The following is a 12686-nucleotide window of genomic DNA, read 5'->3' on the forward strand; positions in this document are numbered from 1 at the left end:
ATTATGTTTAGTTTCAAATGAAAACAGTAAAAAAGTTTCATGGTTTAGGAAACTGAGCACTAAAGTTCACAGGAAAAAAAGCTGTTTTAATAAATTAACTATGTCAGTTGAAAGAACTTATCTGTCTTCACAGCACACCACTGGGATGTAGACAACAGTCGGCTTTATTCATCCCTTGTGGGGATGTGTTTGGTTTAAGTGAAGGAGCCAAGAGAAAACAGGGGAAAGGGCGCCCCCTGGCCTGCATCAGTGGAAGGTGCAAGCATATGACATAGGACCACATTTTGTCACAATATACAGTATTTTTAAAAAATACTGTATCATGATTTCTTATTTTTCAGCTCATGCCATGGCTGCAGTAATAGGAATACCAATCACAAAGGCTGTACAAAGGTCTAGTATTATTGTGGATGGCCATATTGAAAAAATAAGCCCATGTGTAGGAGTTAAAAACAAAAAAATGCTAAATCTACTGTAATGAAATCATCGTCAAATCACCAACCTGATCAGTAGGCGCCCTGCTCTAAACGCATTTCTGTGTGTTTAGATAACAAAAGCTAGTGTTTATCTCACTCACCCACTCCATGTTTGTTTACTTTGTTATCAGAGCTGACACTAAAATCTTTGTTTACTTTAGTTTCAATTCAGACTTGACCTGATCTCATATCAGACAATTTAAAGTTAAAACTCTTGCACATCAGTAATAGTTGATAGAAAGTGTTCAGATAAACTTTTTTGATGTTTATCAGATATTTGGATTGGGAATCAGTGACAGTGATTTGATGCATTAATTGTGTTGAAAATCTGAAAGTATACAACATCTACTACTTGATTATTTGAAAAGGTTTTTTTCCAATAGCGCAAAGAATTTGTGTTGTATTCTGTTTATGGGGCATAAGCCTGAAGGACACGTGTTGGAGTGAGAAATAACTTTATTAAATTATGAGAAGATCTGAAATATAAATGGTAATAATGCATTCGGAACGATCTCTGCTGATATCAAAAGTCCAGATCGTTGCTTATTTTTCATTTTTCTCTCGTCAATCTTAATGTGTTGATGTTGATTTTTTCTTCTTCTTTTATTTTTGTTTTTACAGTTTTAGGTTGTTTTAAGTCATGTCTCGGTGGACATACTACAGTTGATTATATGTATGCATGTGTGTAAAATGGTACAATATGTCTTTAAGATGTGTGGATCAGTTTCTAGGAGGTGTTTTTTAAACACTGGCCCTTTCAGTTTCAGTTTATGAGCTTGTCTTAAACCTTAACATATAGCTGCTTTAGAAGCAGGCCATCTAGTCAGCATGCCGGGCTCAGAGGATGAGTTTAAATGCTGCACTCGGGACTTTCTCTTCACTTGTGTGAACTTGTTGTCTTTCCTGCTTGATATAGGGCTGGATATATGGGCTGCTGTGTCCCTCTACAAGCAGGAGGCCTACGTGTACTTCAGCCTTCTGCTGCTGTTTCTCTTGGGCTCGTCCATGTTGGTTCAGGTGTACAGCTGGCTGTGGTACCGCTACGATGATTTTAAGATGAAGACAAAGATTGAGAAGAAGCCGAGCCAGTGCCAGCTCAAGCTGCTGCATGTTTTCCAGCTGGGGATCTTCTTCAGGTTGTTTCATGATGATATTTGTGTGTTAATAGAGCCCCAGGCACCATCTTTACATTTCCTTACCTGTTTCTTGAAATATTTGATTTATAGGAAATAAATTTACATGAACTTGTTTGTTTGGCAGCTGCACTACAGAAGTACACACCTGTAGTAACATTAAATCATCTACAAATTGTTCTGTTTAATTTCCTCTTGATTTTAGGTTTCTGTTTATAGACACATGAATCATACATTCAATTTCTTTTCAGTATATAAGCTAGTCACATCAATTGCTGACTTACTTTTTTACTACTTAAGTTCTGTAGATTTTTCTTTAATATAATTGGGTAAAGCCTGTTTTGTTCGGACGTTTGTTGCTCCTTTTCTGCTTCGAGATCTTTTCAGTTCAGCGGGTCCGGCGGGAGGATTTGTTGTAACTGGTTTTTCTGGTTCTCAGGTATGCAGGAGTCATGGAGAAGTCTGTGCAAAGCTTATACAGAAAGCGCGCTGACGCTGAGAGTGTGGCCAAGTTTCTGAGACAGGATCTCCGCATTTTGCGCTTCATAGAGACGTTTTCAGAGAGCGCCCCGCAGCTTGCTCTCATGCTCACCATCATTCTGGACAAATGTCGGCTGGATCCTGTTACAGGTACAGTTTGTTACTCAGCTTTTGGGCTGGGGCATAACCCCAAAGTGATAGGTTAAGTCTATCACAGAGAGACAAACAACCATTTACACTCACATTCAGGAGAAATTTGGAATCACCAATTAACCGAACTCTAATTGTGTTACTGTTAACTGTTTGAGGAAACCAGAACACCCAGTGGATTGTGGATTTGAACCACAAAGCGATGGCATACACGTGGTGTGTGTGTAGCTGTCTGCCTCTTATAACTCCAGTGGTTTTCCTGCAGTTTTTGAAAACTCATGTGATCTTGTTAATTTCATGAGTCCAGAAACTAACCACTCTTACTAGATTGTAACAGGTCATCTCACCAGGAACAAATTAAGTTGCTGAATTTCATACAGATCCGACATGATTTAATTACGTTCACCATAGAAACATGAAATTATTTTCTTCAAATTACAAGTTAGACTTTTTTAATGTAACAACCACCCAATTTAGTTTTTTCGGTATACCAAAAAAAAGTAGAGGTGGCTGCTCGACTTGACTGAGATGGATGCCTTCCTCAAACCACGATCCAAAGCGTGAACTGAAATCCTGTGCAGAGTTGCAGGATTTACCATTGCTATATCATTGACTTACTTCACTCGAACATGATATGAACAATTTAATCATGTAGTTTCTACACTATATAGTTACACTTAACTTTAAAGCATGAGGCACTTGTGTTAAATACATGCAAGCTGCATATGTAAATCCAAGAGCTGGCCAATCCCTTTTTTCCAGTGTAGATGATGAGGAACACTGAGGAACATTTTTCTGAAATTGTTCACTTACTTGTCCAGCCTTCTTTTGCCTCCATGAGACGTGTTGCTGCCATCAAATTCAAAATTGCTTCAATTTTTGTGTGAAATCTGGTCATCAAATTTTGGAAAGTGAAATTGCAGCAGACAATTAAAAGCATCTTTGCTGGAGCTCACACTGAGATGTGAATAGAAGAGAAATAATTATACTAACCTATTATAATTGGTTGATGGGAAAATGTTAAATGCCAAATGATCGCTGTTTCTGTGAAAACAATCATCATACAGTCGAAATAATAAAATACTGAATGACAAAAAATGTTTGAAAATATTTGGGGTTGCTTTTTGAACTCGTAAATTACTTGGATCTTCTAACAAAGAATCAACGTTTGTTCTGACTCTGCCCCTCGCTCTCTCCTCAGTGTTGAAGGCCATCGGCTCGACTTTGTCCATCGCCTCCTTTTTGACCACCTACGATCACTCAATGCGCACCTTCCTGCCAGAGAAGGAAAAACACCACATGATCTCATTAGTTTTCTACTTCATCTGGAACCTGGTTCTCATCTCTTCTCGAATCGCTGCTATCGCTCTTTTCGCCTCCGTGCTGCCCTGCTTCATCTTCGCCCACTTCATCTGCTCTTGGCTGGTTTTATTCTTCTTCGCTTGGCGATCCAAGACCAACTTCATGGATGACCCTCGTGGAGAATGGCTTTACAGAACCACTGTTGGCCTCATTTGGTATTTTAACTGGTTTAGTGTGGCCAAGGGGATGAGGATCAGGTCCGTGCTCTATCACGCATATATCCTTATTGATATTTGCATCCTCTGTGGTTTGTGGTGCTGGAAGATGAGCACAGATCCTTCTGATTTTGTGACACACCCTTTAACCACGGCTGCCTGTGTTGTTGCAGTTTACGTCCTTGGTCTGTTATTTAAAGTTATTTATTATACGTTCTTCCATCCAAACCTTGATAAAGATAAGCTGAAAGGGGCCACCATCACAGAGGAGCAACCTGAAGATGAAGAGCGTCCCCTTAAGGCCACTGACAATAAAAGAATGAGGAAGCTGGCCGAGAACTTCTTCTGCTGACCTGCATCATTTGACATCCACAGGATGTGGAGATTAGAAAGAGACTGAGTCATGTAGGTCACACGGCTGTGTGGGACAGAGGACTCTGACCTGCTGCTTGATTAACCACAGATACATTATCTTATGATGTCATTCAGGTTTATCTGGGGATAAATTTACAGAAAACACTTTTCTCTGTATTAACTTGTGCTTTCCTCTAATGAAGCATTTAAAATGCCTCACTTGTTACATGCTTGTATGAAATAGTGATGAGTTGACAAAGAGATGAGTTTGCTAATGCTAATGAATGGGTCTGCCTTCCTGAAAAATATGACAGTATTTAACCAGTATAAAAATCATGTTTACAAAAATTTTTAAATGGTCATTTTAAAGCTAGAACGTTGAATGGCCTTTCAACATTTGTGTGTGTGCTTTTTAAATTCCCATTTCTATACCATTTTGTGAGCATCTTTTTCTTACACAATAGTTGTGATGTAGGAGGTGTGAAATAGGTATAAAGGTATTAACGAGGTATCGACAACGAAGCAGCAAAAATACAGAAAGCGAAAAAAAAAAAAAAATAGAAACATAGAAAGATTAATAAAACCATTTTGATTGCAGGTGTTAACATGTAATTTAACACATATTAACTATGTAACCTTATACTGTATTTGAGGGTTGAAGTTGTCTGTGTGTGAATGTGCACACGTGCATGTGTGTGCAAATGCATAAATATACAAAGAACTCAGAAAATCTCAGATATTTCTGTTGCTTAGTGTGGAAAAAGGAAAAAACCAATTAAGTAAACATGATCAGCTCATACTATATCATCCATATGCTGGTCTCATGTGTTTGTTTTCCCTTTTAATTCTCTCATTTCCCTTAATTTTCCTCCTTTTTGTGTTTACATTATATATTAATGTGTCAGTACTGTGTTTCTGTAAAAGAAGCAAAATGTGCACAGGTTTTAGTTTGTGGATGTTTGGGATCAGGGCAGAAGTTTCAGAGGGTCAAGATAAGAAGGTCACAGAGGAATCACCGACCTTCTAGTGACCTGCCTGAAGCATATTAAAGGGTCCAGCCGGTGCTGTGCAGGCTGCTCCTGGGATTTGTACACAGTTAAACTGCTTATTCACATTTCACAATGTGATATAACAAAGCAAGTACTTTGACATTTTTACTGCAACCATATTTGAGTATTTTCCAGCCGGCCATTTGTGCTGTTGCAGCTGTATGGTGAGCCAGAGTTGTGCAAGCTCATAGTGATTTTGAACACATTGTGTTAAGGTTAAACAGTGAGTTTAAAGCGCATCTCTCTGGCTTCTAGTTGGAGATCAGGTCCTGTGAGACACTCACAGAGGGAGTTTTTTAGTTAACTGTTTCAGTTAACGCAGCTCCAATATGAATTACCAGTGACAGCCACTAAAACCCCCATTAACACAAACTTACAGCAAGCACATGATAATCCATTGTAGTCTGTAAAAACTGAGACGGCCTTGTATCAGCACAACCACTGCTACCAATTTCACACTTAAATTGAAGAGTACTGCGCCATCTAGTGGTAAGTACTCTGTAATTTATGGTACAGGTACAGCCTGAGAGAATGCCCGAGTTTGTGAGCCTGAGCTCAGGCCTAATGCACTGACTTAACTTATTTACAAACAACTCTCCTCACACATTTGCTGATCCACCGCGGCAGAAGTGTAGCAAAAGTTACACATGAAAACAAAGTAACTGAAACTTATTTGCAAATTTACAAATCTGATCACACAAACAGCCAGTTGACAGAGAGCTGTCAGGTTTGTTTCATCTGTTTTTTATCAGTTGTTGATGAATTTGTTGCTGCTCCATGTCAGTGCAATTTATGAAATATAAGGTTAGCAGATTTTGACAATTAGATGGACTATTCTGCATTCAATGTTGTACACAATGAAAAAAAATCAAGCAATTCAAATGAGATGAAGCATAAACTATTTTATTATTTAAGACATAGAAAACAAAAAGGTTTCAAACTGTTGACACATGTCTTTTTTCACTTGACTAAACACGCAAAACATTTGCAAATGCAAACAAATAATAAAAAAAATCATTCCAGTGCTGAGACAAAAAAAAAGAGCTGAGATGAAATAAAAGTCAAGTTAAACAAAATTCAGTGTGGATATAACAGGTTTAGATGAAATTAGCATAAGACAGTCAAACAGATCTCAAATCATATATCTGTGAGAATAAACTTCAACTTAACATTGAATCTAAATCTAAATTACTAAAGATGATGTTTTTGTTGTGGTTTCAGATGCAATGTTTGAACTTAATAATCAAAGAGTGTTAACACTTGTTTGACAGCAGTTTTTAGATTTGGTTTCCTTACATTTTTTGACTATTTGATAAACAAAAAAAAAAACTTTGTTATAAACAGGTGAATGATATCCCAATTAACAAAATTAGGTTAACATGTATTTAACTGGAAAACACCCTGAAAGCCTAGATGGACGAAACATTGAGAATGTGACTTTTGTATTTTTTGTGAATTCACTTATAGTCACTCATAACATCTTCATGTTAATAATTTATAGAATTTCCTTTTTCTCACTCAGACTGTCACAGCTGGATTCATGGGTTGTTAGGTGAAAACAAGTATCATCATTTTCAGCAGATTTGCAGTTTCTTTGCCTCATTAAAACATTTCATCCAGACTTTTAATGGCTTCTTCTTTAGATATGTCTTTCCATTGATCTGGAATAGCTCCTCTGCCCATGAAGTTTTTCCCATAGTGCTTTTCCAGTTGCGTTTGAAATTGACAAACAAACCATTTCCAGTATGCCAGTTTAGACCCATCAGGGGTGATGCTCCAGGTATCATACGGTGGACCAGCAGTTTTGTACTGTTTGTGAGGAATGGCTTTCTGTGAATCAGAGCTAGGATAAAAACCTCCTTCACTTGCAACATTTGTTGTGCAGAAAATGACGCTGAGCTCTATTGTATCTCTATAGTGCCATCCTTTTATCCCACCAGGTCGATGAAAAGGAGTCCTGTGGTCATCAGGACTGTGATCTTTCATGGTGTTGGTACAAACAGCTGCACAGAATGGACAGTTTACCCAGCAGCAGTTACAAAGCTGATCTATGAGGATTTCTTCAGGCTTCTGCCTGGATTCCTTCAGCTTATCCAGGGAGAGGCTGCTCATCTTCTCAGTGATGGATGTAAATCCTTTTTCTATCTCTTCCTTGAGAAAGTGAAAATGTTTTATGTCACTGAAGTTTTCAGAACAAATGTTGTTAAATGTCAGCACATCCTTTAGAACATTAGAAAAATCATTCAGCCACATGTCTGTGTCTCCTCTCTGATTTTGGACCTTTTGTGTTGCAGTAAATAAAGCCTGAGTCACACTTGTTTTGATGCCATCAACATTTTTCTTGAGTATATTCACAGCTTCATCTTTGTGACTCATGTAGATGTATTTCTGTACTTCTGCTTTAATGAAAGCTTTTGTTTGTCTCCTTGGATTTCTGATGTATGTGATGAAATCAACAAAGTTTTCTTTCTCAGCGAGTGACTTCAACACATGTTTGTCCAATTCCAGTTTATTCCCACTGAATGCTGGGAAATTACACCTCATCCTTCCAGCGAGATCAATGGCAGTCTTGTTACAGACAGCCTCAACAGTGGAAACTTTCAGCTTCTCACAGATTAGTTCTCCAAGCACAACAGCAGATGAGTTTTCTTTACAAAAGCTTCTAAAAACGGTATAATATTGTGTTTTTTTACTTTCTAAGTAAGCCTTGGCATCATTGTTCTTTACAAATTTTTCCAGGGACTCTAGAAGCCAACTCTTTGCTCTGTGGAACACAAACAGTAAGAGATCAACACTAAACTCCTTCCTCAAAGGGTATTTCTTCTCTGACAGAAATTTCTGCAATTCTAATGTTACATGATTGGCTACTTCACGCAAATAAGTTGTTGAGTAGCCTCTTGTAACTACAGGTTTGCTTCTGATTGCATCAAGTGAGTCTTTTTCAGCTTTGTCAATAAACGATCCGATCTGTTGTTGTTCTTCATGGGAGAAACCACTTGAAATAAGCTTTTTTACAAAACGAATCATCCGATAACTACTTGTCTTCATATAAACTGAATAATCACCAACGTCTGATATTTTCTTGTATTTTCCACTTGTTTTACATTCATCTACGAGATCTGGCTCAAAACCAAGTTCCTGAAGGATCGTTAACTGATCTTTTTCCAAGTTAATTTCTTCAACAGGTTTTGTATCTGCTGTTAATTCAGTAACCCAGCTGCTCCAAACAGAGCTGAACTGTCTCTCAAGCTCCTTTTCATCTTTGGCCTTATCCTTCAGCTGCTGAGCGAGCTCTTTGCTCTTCTGTAGCAGTTTGTTCTCAAACTCTGATTTCTTATCATCCATCATTTTACGACCTTTCTTCTGCTGGATAATGCCATCCAGTTTTATTTTTACTCTGTTTGCATGTTCATCACGAAATTCTTTCATTTTGATTTCAAATCGTCCTCTCCACTGAGCCAAGATCTCTTTCTCCTTGTCATCCTCAAAGTACTTTGTCATTTCTTTTCTGACTTCTTCATATGTTTTGTTTGTTTCTTTAAAAAGATAACACTGTTCAACCTCATCAAGTTTTCCATTTTCAATTCTGTTATGAAGTTGGTTTTCAATGGTCAACATGTTTTCCCTCAGGGTCCAGGTCCAGCTCCCATACTGGACTTCCAGTTTTCTGTACACTGCAATTTCAAGTGTGTTTTTAAAACTGAAAACAAAACTTTCATTCAGCAGTGCAGTCCACAGGTCCTGGATGTTTGTTTTGAACTGTGAGAGAGTGATCCCAGCAGACTTTGAAGCTTTAGAGAGGATGGTGTTCTTCACTTCCTGGATGCTCTCACTGTAACCTGGATTTGGAGGAGCCATGGGTGGACTGCCCTCCCACAGCTGGGCACAGTATTTCACATCTTTCTGAACATCAAATTCAATGACATCACTGAAGCACTCTGCATCACAACCTTCCTCTTTGGCTGCTAGTTTGGCCATCTGGTCCAGTTTTTCATCCATGTTTTTCTCTGCTGCTGCAACATCTGTGACATTCTGGTGAACAAACACACAACTGGGAGAAAGTTTAACTCCCTTCATCCTCATGAAAGCCTGAACAACAATCTGCAGAATGTCCTGCATCTCAGACGGATTCTCTCCAACAACGTTGATCAGTGTCAGGTTTCCCAGACCAACAACAAGTGTTGCCAGTTCATTGTCATGATGAAGAGTGTTGTTACCTTCTACCTCAAGAGCACGCAGTCCTTCAGTGTTTATCGCTAGAACATAGTCAAACTTCAAGCCTTTCTTCATCTCCTCTGATACTTTGAGCAGCTGCATGAAGGCACCTTTGGTGCACCTGCCAGCACTCACTGCAAACTGCAGCCCAAACATGGTGTTCAGCATTGTTGATTTTCCACTGCTTTGTAGGCCCAAAACTGACAACACAAAAACTCTCTGATCCCCCAGTTTCTTGATGACTTCTTCTAAAAGACTGGAGATCCATGTTAAAGGCACGTGACCTGCATCACCATCCATCAGCTCCATCGGGTGTCCTGATATCATCAGCTGTGCAGCCAGCTCAGGGTATTTAGACCAGTCAGAGTGTCTGCTCTCTCTTTGTGTTGTTTTATGGGCTTCATAGATCTGTCCCATTTCTCTGAAGATGTTCTCCAAACCAAAACTTGCAGACTGAAGTTTTTTTGATATGTCTTCGAGTTCAGTTTGTTTTTTAAATAACAGATCTGATTTGTCATGTTTGTTCTTCAAAGCCAAGACCTCAGACCACTTTTCACCATAACTTTGGAGAATTGAAGAAACATCATCTGTGGAGAGGGTATCTATGAAGATCTGAGTCCATTTTAGGAAATACTCTCTGTCTGTTGGCGGCAATGATGAGAGACTTCCAGTGAAGAACTCCATCAGTTTACTGCAGGAAGCAGCACATTGTTTCTGACGTATGTTCATCAGTTCTTGTTGCTTTTGACTTTTCTCCTTTTCAATGTCTCCTCTGAGATGAAACAGTTCTCTGTGTGTTTTGCTCCACTGATGCCACAATTGGCCTTGACAAGGGAGAAATTCACATTTGATCTTTGAGACATCCATGTTATCCTTTGTAAGCAGATTGATTATTTTCATAGCAGCAGATTTCCCTCTTTCACAGGCTGGGTCAGTTTCATCCACTCTGATTTCAGAGAGCTCAGCCATGGATTCAAGCTGGAAGGATGATTTCAAGCTGGAACCATCAAGAGAAGACAAAACCTCGCGAATGATCTTCTTCAGGTGTTCAGATACATCTGCGAGGTTTCTATCTTTGAGCCCCATTATGTATTTTCCCTTTTTTGTCTTAACAGCATCACAGCTGCTATCAACTGTGAGACAAATGAGAGGCTTATGAGACTTAAAAAGAGACGATATGAGTGATCGACTTTCTTCATTGCTTTGAAGAGATACCAATACAAAAATATTGATGGAAGATTTTTCAATCAGTATGTCACGCTGTTTTTCAATCAACAGAGCATCACCATGGAGATTACAAAAGGCAATGCAGTCATTGAAGGCATCATTGGGTTTTCCAGCAGGGCAGTACCAGGCAATCTCTGCCACACCATCCATCAGATAGCGAGACTTGGTGCTTCCTGGGCAGTTTCTGTGGAAGAAGGTGTCGTGACGGTTGTTGATCAAAGTGTTCATCAGCTGAGATTTAGACACTGACAAAGAACCCAGACGGAAAAATGACACCAAGGTTGTTTCAGCTTTGTAGACTGGAACACTCTTCATGGTGACGATCGTTGAGTCATCTTTGATTTGAGTTACCTTCCAGGTTTTTGTTATTTCTCTGAAAGTCCACAGAGGAAACTGAATCTCCTTTGTAACTGGGTCAGGAACAAGCAAAGGTAAGGCATACTGACACTGAGAGAGCTTTGTAATCATCATCTGTTTCAGAAAGCTGTCTGAGTAGTGAAATACTGCCATCTGAATGTCCATTGGATGCACAGAAACCTTGTCTTTCTTATGTGTGTCCACACTGCTGCTCACAAAAACATCCCAGTCACTGGAGGAGGCTTTGAACGACTCCTTGATCTGACAGCTTGATCTTACAGAAATATATCTGGCCCTGTAGTCCAACATTATCAGCCTATGGAGAAAAGTGTGAACTAGATCTTTGTCAGATTCTACATGGTCGATCTGTTTCACAGGTGGACGTATTTGAAGAAAATCTGCTGGTGACAACTTTTGTTGAATTTTGCCTTGAAGATGAAGTCTGTCAAGCATTGTCTCGGTTTCTATTTGACATGACTTGTTCTGACTGTCTTCTTCCTTCTCTGGCTGTAATAAATAAGCAAATAAAAACACATCATACGTTCAGAAATGACAGTGTCAAAGAATGAGACTATTCTTAAATATTCTTTAAGCTCTTGTGACAAATATTTGGGTTCTCCCACCTTCTCTGTGTTTCCACTCATGTTCTCATCTGAGATGCCTGCAACATAAAAAATGAACCAGTAAGTGAGATCTACATGGCTGGATTAAATCAATAGTATGATAAAATGAAAATCATCAGTGCATCAAATCGAAACTGAACCATTGTTTAAATAGTAACTGCTGCTGTGCCATAGATGTAAATGCCCACATCCTCCTAAAATTAAATTTAGTGCTTATTACTTCTGCTGCTGTGTGATACTGCAGGCATGTATAAAAGTGAAAGACTGAATGTAACAGCCTGCTCTGTGGAAGAAACTGGGCATCATTAGACCTATTTAGGTTTCTGCAAAACATCTGGTCACTTTCTGCAATGCCTGAACCTTTACTGTGAAATTCAGATGTTAATCTATGACCATTATTGTTTATGTCAAATTAATAGCGGTATTTTCACAAATATGCAAATATTTTTGTGATATAATATAAGAGCAGCTTAAGAGGTCAAAACAGATGTGAAAGTAAATTTTTGATGCTGGAGAGCTGTATGTGCGCACAACTACAGATAATGGTCAAGCCAACCTGTCCTAATTCAAACCAAGCTTCAGGATTTTGGGGGAGATTTTCCAAAATAGCCATCAATAACCACTAGGGCTGCCACGATTAGTCGACTAGTCACGATTACGTCGACTATCAAAATCATCGACGACTGATTTAATAGTCAACGCGTCGTTTGAAGCTTTGTAAGATCACAAAGGACGCAGGAATAAGTAGCAGGATTTAAGAGTGTAATAACGGACTGAAACAGAAGATGGCAGCACTGCATGTACAAGGATGCCAGCTGCTGTTAAACCCCGAAGAAGAAGAAGCTGTGTCCCAGAATTCATAGCGCAGCCCAGCTCAGTTTCCAACAATGGCGGCAGCTAGTTAGCTTTAATATTACTCTTATTATTCTTTCTGGGTCACAAAATAAACGTTTAACATATTTTCAGGCGAGAATGTAGCTGTGTAAACTTCAAATATCTGCTCAGTTTATCAAGACACCACATATTTTCAAAAGCGCTCCGACGTTTTCGGAGACGTCTGTTACCCACTAGCTCGATAGTTAGCCGGGGGCTAGGCTAACTAGAG

The 12686-nt window shown here is 39.0% G+C and overlaps 2 protein-coding genes across 2 annotated transcripts; one reads left to right on the forward strand and one right to left on the reverse strand.

Moving 5' to 3' along the window:
• The first annotated feature begins 1191 nt into the window (after positions 1-1191).
• On the forward strand, positions 1192-4912 carry LOC146682704 (XK-related protein 8-like). Its single transcript, XM_085445853.1, has 3 exons — positions 1192-1612; positions 2049-2239; positions 3441-4912. The coding sequence occupies exons 1-3, from the start codon at positions 1305-1307 to the stop codon at positions 4106-4108; spliced, it is 1167 nt and encodes a 388-aa protein (XP_085301979.1). The 5' UTR covers positions 1192-1304; the 3' UTR covers positions 4109-4912.
• Positions 4913-6046: 1134 nt separating this feature from the next.
• Positions 6047-11636, reverse strand: LOC146682705 (interferon-induced very large GTPase 1-like). Its single transcript, XM_085446417.1, has 2 exons — positions 11582-11636; positions 6047-11465 (listed from the first exon to the last, which is right to left on the reverse strand). Exons 1-2 carry the CDS (start codon positions 11600-11602, stop codon positions 6762-6764), a joined length of 4725 nt encoding a protein of 1574 aa, XP_085302543.1. The 5' UTR covers positions 11603-11636; the 3' UTR covers positions 6047-6761.
• Positions 11637-12686: the final 1050 nt, after the last annotated feature.

Source organism: Copadichromis virginalis, linkage group LG22, assembly GCF_057382275.1.
Source record: "Copadichromis virginalis isolate Kocher_CV1m ecotype Utaka linkage group LG22, C_Virginalis_male_GT1.1, whole genome shotgun sequence".
In the NCBI taxonomy this organism is placed as follows: Eukaryota; Metazoa; Chordata; class Actinopteri; order Cichliformes; family Cichlidae; genus Copadichromis; species Copadichromis virginalis.